The sequence below is a fragment of the Fukomys damarensis genome, unplaced genomic scaffold (assembly GCF_012274545.1).
Source record: "Fukomys damarensis isolate Sample0158 unplaced genomic scaffold, DMR_v1.0_HiC HiC_scaffold_9, whole genome shotgun sequence".
Taxonomy (NCBI): domain Eukaryota; kingdom Metazoa; phylum Chordata; class Mammalia; order Rodentia; family Bathyergidae; genus Fukomys; species Fukomys damarensis.
Genome location: NW_022900921.1, coordinates 28741769 through 28749381, shown reverse-complemented (window position 1 = coordinate 28749381; position 7613 = coordinate 28741769). Strand labels below are relative to the sequence as shown.

Below are 7613 nucleotides of genomic sequence, written 5' to 3'. Positions count from 1 at the left end.
TTTTTTTTTTTTTTGTAAATAGCATCTGTAATCCAGGGTAGGTTTGAACTTACTGTGAGCCCAAGCTGGTACTTCAATTCACAGCAATATTTCTGCCTCAGCTTCCTGAGGATTACAGGCATGCACCACCACCCCTGGCTTCTAATTTTTTTATTTTGACGCAGAGTCTCACTAAAATGCTAAATTGCCCGGGCTGGGCTCAAACTTTTGATCCTCCTAATTCAGCCTTCCAGAGTACTAGGATTACAGGCATACGCCACCATGCCTGAATCAATTCAGATTATTTTTATGTTGCCTTTGTAATTAGTACTTCCTTTGAAAGAAGAAGCCAGGCATAGAAGCTTAGGTAGAAGGATCACCAGTTTAAGCTCAGCCTGGGCAGTTTGGCAACTCAGCAAGACCTTGTCTCAAAAACTTAAAGGGCTGGGGCTGTAACTTAGTGTTAAGGCCCTGGGTTCAATCCCTAGTGAAGACGGACAAGGAGAAGGAAGAGGAAGAGGAACATTAAGAAAAGGAAGAAGAGGAAGAAGATGAAGAAGAAAAGGAAGAGGAGGAAGAGGAAAAAGAATTGTTTTGTTTTCCTCTCTGTCCTGCCCACTGGGATTTTTACCAGGAGGCTTAGTGGTGAGATTAGCCCAAGTATGAGTAGCTTCTGGCCACCTAAAAAGTTTAAATGACACCATTTATATTTCTTTCTTTTCCTACAAACATCACCAAGAGCAAAGTCAATTTTCATTCAAGCAGCAATTCAATGGTATTACCACTTAGAATATAATAAAACGATGATCTATTTGAAAATTGAGAGTATAAAATCATAAGATTAATATGCTAAAAAGGAGAAAAGTACTGGATAATTTTTTATTTACCTGGGACATATTTAAAATTTTCAGAGTGAAGTTTTCCAATCCCGTCACGTTCCTCTCCTCACAATTCACCTTTGGGGATTTCAGACTCTCCGTGTTGTTGGAGTCCTCGGCGCGGACTGGGTCAGACTCGGCCACTTCCGGCTCGGGGTAGTACTCCTCTTCTCTTTCGGGGAAGGTCGGCCCAGCGCTGTCTGGAGAAAAGAGGCTCGCCCGGACTGTGCACCTCGTGTCTTCTCCTCTGGCAGCACACGTGTCGCTGCTTGGCTCTGAGCTCCGTTTGTCCTCAGCTTCTCCAGGAATCACAGACAGCACCACCATGGGGTCCCTGGGGGTGTCCAGCCCCAGCACAGCATCAGCCTCTTCTGCTACCCTCTTCTGGCGGCTGTTCAGTTCTTGCGGAGGCGCCCCCTCCTTCAGGAACACAGTCTCCTCTTGGATAGGGGCAGGCTGCTCCTCCAACCCTAAGTGACCACTTTCTTCTGCAACTGAAACATTACAACATAATCACTCATGTGTGACTTGAAAATATATGAACCTCAAAGATTGACAGTTCTCAAGGATGATATTTTCCAGCAGGGCATGATGGCCCACATCTGTAATCCCAGAGCTCTAGGAGGCTGAGGCAGGAAGATTGCAAGTTGAAGCTCAGCCTGGGCAATTTAAGAGACTTAGCCAGACCCTGTCTCAAAATTAAAAAAAAAAAAGTAAAAAGAACTAGAGATGGGCCAGGGATTTAGCTCAGTGGTTCTGCTGCCTGCCTGCCTGGAAAGCGCAAGGTCCGGAGTTCGATCTCCCATACCAAAAAAAAAAACTACAGATGTAATTGAATGCAAAGGCCTTGGGTTCAATCCTCAGGACTATCAAAAACAGAAATTATCTCCGATGGAGAAGTTATCCTTCCCATTAAATTGTCAGAAAGCCACCCATTCTCCAGGTCAAGAAGGTCACAAAGGCATACAGAAATTAATGGCCAAATAAATAAATGGACAAATACATAGCTTTGCCCAAAACCCACTCCTTGAGATGCAGGTTATAACTAAAACCATTCCAGTACCAAGATCCAATTGGGAAAGTAAAATATATAAACACTTCAATATTTTCATTGGTTTGATGAGAACAGCCAGAAAAACAAGAATGGTTTTATGCAAATTCTACTGAAGCAGATCATCTCTGTATACATTATAACAGGTCTGTGAGATAGAGACAAGGGTTATCAACGACCAAGCAGAGGCACAGAGAAGTTCAGTTTACTGTCTGATAACACACAGTTAGTAAGCAGCAGACCCAGGTCTGAGAAGACCAGCTCTGGCTGATACTCCAAAATGAGCCTCACTTCTCCCACGGTGATTCCTTGGGGGATGCTGGGCCACTGTGCCTGAGAAACAATGGCAGAGCCATAAAGTAACTCCTTCCTGAGGTGGCCTCTGACAGCTGGACTCTGTTCTCCTGCCTACCACCTTGGGCTGCTGCTCTGGGAGTGCTAAGAAGAAATTGGCCCAGCACTAAAGCCATAGCAGCAGGAGGAAAGACAGGAGGGTTTTTTCCCTGCTTTGGGGCTATAAGTTTGGTCCTGGGCAAAGGCTCACATAAGACAAAAGTTCTGGGCAGTCTTGTATGCCAGGTTAGCAATAGTCATCAACCTCTGTAGTGTGACTCCTACCCTTCAACCCTCATCAACTCAACACCAGCTGCCAGACTCTGCCAGGCACTGACCAGGGGCAATGAATGAGGCTAGCTGCCCTCAGGAAAGCTTGCCATGTGTGGAGAGAATCACCATCTGTGTGACAAGCTCTGCATGCCAACAGCATGTCGCCAGTATGTGAATGAAAAATATTTATAAAAATAGTAGCCTATAACAGTGAGTTCCAGGTCAGTCTCAACTACATAGTGAGATCCTGTCTCAAAAAAAAAAAAGAAAGAAAGAAATAGCCAAAAGTTTCCTAAGGTGGATGAAAACTCTTAAGTCCATAGATCCAAGAAGCTTAATCACACCATAGCATATAGTAAATTGCTCAAACCAGTAACAAAATCTTAAAGACAGCCAGAAAAAAAGATACATTTATTATATACAGAGAAACAAAGATAGGGATATCAATTTTCTCCTTGGAAACAATACAGACAAGGACAGCATCTTTTTAAGGTAATTAAAGAAAAGAGAAAAACATAAATCCAGAATTTTATATCCGGCAAATATAGCTTCTAAAAACAAAGATGAAACTGGATGTGATAGTACATACCTGTAATACCACTACTCTGGGCAGAAAGTTCACATTTTTGAGGTCACTATGGGCAACATGGTAAATAAGTGAGACCCTGTCTCAACAAATAAAAAAGGGCTGGGGATATAGCTCAGTGTGACGGTCTTGGATTCAATCTGCAGTAACACACACACACACACACACACACACACACACACACACACAGACACAATGAAATAAATACTGAAGACATCAGAATTCACCACCAGTAGACCCATATGTGAAAAATCCTTCCCCCACTTCCCCCTCTCCCTCCTCCTCCTGTGCTGGGGGCTGAACCCAGGACCTTGTGCATGTTGGGCACTCTACAACTGAACTATGTCCCCAGACTGACAAAAATTTTAAAGGTTAACTCCTTCAGGCAGAAGAAAAATCATTTCAAATGGAAACATGAACTACATAAAGGAATAGAGAATACCAAGAAATATAACTACACAGATAAACATACACAATTCTTTCCAAAAGTCTTGCTGTGAAGGAGACAAGTTGAATAAGGTAGTTGCTATAGGCAAACAAGAAGCCAAGGGAGGTTGCTATTTTGGTTTTGGGATGTAGGAACAATTTGAGGATGTACCAAGCTGACAGGGATGCAGTTGAGGGCTTGGGCAGCAAAGTGAACCTGGTGAGTCAAGCACTCCTGACTGCAGTATAGAGAAGGGGCTGGATGGATGGGTAAGGAGCTTTGGCAATTTGGAGAGGCAAGGTTTACATCAGCAGTCTTTCTATACTCTTTGGTTGATAAGCATATATTGCTTGTATTATCAGCCCACAAGACAAACATGTTTGCTGTGTCACTTACAAAACAGAGCAGGAAAAGAATCTGGACAGCTAAGAATCTAGGAAAAAAAGAAAGGAGTCAGGTTCCAGGGCCAAACAATGCAGGCTCTGTTGTGATCTACCCTTGCTAACCTAATCAGTGTTCTAGGTCCCATAAATAAATGAAGAATGTTTAAACTGGGGGTGCAGCTCAGTGAAAGAACTCTTGTTGGCATGTGAGAGACCCTAGATTTCATTTCCAGAGCTATACGCGCACACACACAAACTGACAAAAAAGCTAGAACAATGAAAGACTCAAAAATCAGGGCACAATTTAGATCTGGCTGCCTTTGATCACCCTCAGATAGATGTTCCCTGCAGAAAAGCAAAACAGAATGTCAGCACAGTATACAGAGCTGGTAAAGCTGGTGTTATGCTTTGGGTCTAGATCCGCTCCCAGGCCTCATATAATCATAGGTGGCTTTTTCAGAGGGGGCTGGATCTAGACTGCATGATGCTGGGATTAAGGGCATGTAATTACTAAACCAGTACACTGATTGGATTGGTACCACCCTAATCCCAGTAGTCTGGATAAGATAAAAGGAAAAGAAAGATGCTGTTAAGGTTCCCTTGCTGCTTTTGCTACTCTTCTCTGTGATGCACCTCTACTATTTACCACTATGCCTTGAAGCCAGCTGACTATGGACTGAAGCCTCTACAAACTGAGCTAAATAAAACCTTTTCCCTTTAATTTGGGGTGTTGGGTATTTTGTCTCAGCAAGGAGAGAAAAGTAACAGATTTTTTTTTTTTAAGACAGGGTTTCACTATGTAATTGAGACTGACCTCAACCTCACTATGTAGCCTAGGCTGGTCTCAAAATCACAGCGACCCTCCTGCCTTAGCCTCCTGATTTCTGGGATTACAGGCGTGCACCACCACGCCTGGCCAGAGGGTATTTTAAATTCAGGAGTACCTTGTCTCTCCTCCTTCCTGGTGAAGATATTTATGTACACAGTACAGATTAGGAACAAAAATATTCTTATGCCTTCAGATACAATGTTTTCATTTAGGTATTAGGAAGAAAAAGAACAATGAATTATTCCCACCAAAATTAAAAACAACATACTATGTGAACCAAGAATAAAGTGAAAATTGTTGCATCACAGGTTGCAAGGAAGTTGTTTAGAAAACAAGAATGTGGCATTCTGCCTACTCTACCAGGAAGTGGTAGTGTAGGCTGGCATCTTCCCACTCTTCCAGCCTTCTCAGGATGTTCTCCACCAGCTCCAGATTTTTTCACAATGGCCACAGTGGCTGGGAAGCAAACTGGGAAGGCCCAAAAACAAAGGTCAACAACCCCTACTTCTCAAAGGCAGTACAGTACTCTCTGTGCTTATCTAATAAATGGGAGGAAAAACACCAAAATTCAAACAAATACAGTGTTGCTAAGAAGCGAAATGGAAAAAGATATGCATGGTCCCTAGCACATTTTGCTAAGCACTCCATAAATGGCTGCAGTGATGATGATGCAGCTAATGGTGAAAATGGGTATTAGCAATTGAAGGAGAGGAAAAGTCACCATAACTAAGTTCTATTAATTCCCCTGATAGTTCCATTCGGAATCCACGCACTTTCTACCATCTCCAGCCCAGGCCACAGCAATCTTGCACCTGTACAATTACTGCAACCCTCTAAGTGGTTTCCCTGGTCGGCACTCTATCCCTCCTCAAGATCCTGCTTGTCATAGCAATCCAAGTGGAACTCAAAGTTAAATTGTACCTCTCTCTGCTAAAACCCTTTCAATGGCTTCCTTTGCCCTGTGAATACGTCTGCATTTGTAGCATTATTGCCAGGCCTTGTCATGTGGCCTCTTTACTCTCTGGTCCCAGATCACTTACTTAGAGCCTTCCTGGAGGCTGTTTCTTTGTGGGAAAGCCCTCCAAACCCTGTCTTCTCTTGTCTAATCTAATTCATCTCTCAGCTCAATTTAAACTTCACCTCTGTAAGGATATCTTCCCTGACCCTCAGACCAGGATGGGCAGTCTCCACATAGTAGCCAGTATTGCTCTGGGACTCTCCTTGTATCCACTCTTGTAATTTACTTACTTATAGCCGTTTAATGCCTGCCTTGCCCACCAGACAGTAGGGTAGCCTTTTGCTTTGGCTAACTCACCACTGTAACCCTCCCTCTCACCCCATGACCAGCATGTCTAACATGTGATAGGTACTTACTAAGATAGCTACTTGGTAGATGACTGCCTAACGAAGACATATAAGGGTCTTGAAGCCATTCACTCCCATTCCTGGGCAGCTGGACAGCACTGCCTCCTCCAGTTGCTAATCTGACAGTGGTAACCTCTGAGGGGGAAAAAGGGGGGCTTTGGATTTTCAGTCATTCTGGGAAGGAACCAGCTGGTAGTTTCCTCCATCCTTAAACCCCAGCATGGTCTGGCCATGACATGATCACCCATCCTCAGGATCAGGATGAATGTGACCCTCACTGCAAGGTGGGCTCACATTGATACAATGAATAAGTCAGACTCCCAGTCAATCAGCATTCTGCCAGGAAACAAGACATTTCACTTGGGCAAGTTGAGCACTTAATAAGGAAGCCCAATGTTTGGGCTGAGTATAGAGAAACTAAGAGCAACAGTAAGAAACTTCAAGGCCAAGAATAACAGAGAGGAAGCCAGTTACCACTCCCAGACCTCCTAGGTCTAGAGGCAGAAGCAGTCACAGAACCTTGAAACAGCAAGCAGAGGGCACAGAGCAGGTTTCTAGTATTGCTGCCCGGGCTGCAGCCTACAACAACATCTGAGGGAGGGAGCTGAAAGAATCAACACCCTGAACTTACTCTTCCCTTGCTCCATCCCAAAGGACTAAGGCAGGAGAGCCAGTTATTATTCCACATACGCCTTCCTTCCTATGAGGCTGTCAGTTAAGTGTAGTGAGAATATTTACTGGCACAAAAACAATTTTGTAAATCGATGAAACAGAACAGAGGATGCAGAAACAATTCCAGGCACATTCAACTATGTGATCTTTGACAAAGAGATAAAAAACAGCTAGAGGCCAGGCATAGTACCCCACGCCTATAATCCAAGGCTGAGGCAGGGAGTTCAAGGCCAGCCTGGACTATGTAGTGAATTCAAAACCAGCCTGAACTACAGGCTCAAAAACAAAAAACATACTCTAGAGGAAAGATAGACTGTAGGAAATGGTGCTGGGAAAATTGGCTATACCTATGAAGAAGACTGAATCTAGACCCATATCTCTCACCAAAATGCAATTACAAGGCTACTGTGAAGGGCCAGGGATTTAGCTCAGTGGTTCTGCCACCTGCCTTGCAAGTGCAAGGTCCTGAGTTCGATCCGCCGTACCAAAATAAAATGGCTAGTATGAAGATGAAATGAGAAAAGATATACAGAGTTAATATTAAAACAAAAACAATCTGCTGGGAGATGAAATAAGTAAAATTCTTGAAGACATAGCTATATGTTTTCTAAAAAGAACCCAAATTGCACAAGAAATGAAATATCAATAATCAATAGGGACTGGGATTTATCTCAGTGGTTCCGCCGTCTGCCTTGCAAGCGCAACGGCCTGAGTTCGATCCTTGGTACAAAAAAAAAATCAACAAATGGGGGCCAAGGATTTAGCTCAGTGACACCATGCCTGCCTGGCAAGCACTGAGTTCAGTCCCAGTACCAAAAAAAAAAAAAAAAAAAAAAA

The 7613-nt window shown here is 43.5% G+C and overlaps 1 protein-coding gene across 2 annotated transcripts in view; it reads right to left on the bottom strand.

The window, feature by feature from the left end:
- Positions 1-7613, bottom strand: part of Txndc15 (thioredoxin domain containing 15) — a 16930-nt gene that overhangs the window by 6345 nt on the left and 2972 nt on the right. For both annotated transcript variants that reach the window (XM_010622021.2, XM_010622022.3), the window contains exon 2: positions 867-1351. In XM_010622021.2, the coding sequence (XP_010620323.1) occupies positions 867-1351 (485 nt within the window). The remainder of the gene's footprint in view (positions 1-866; positions 1352-7613) is intronic.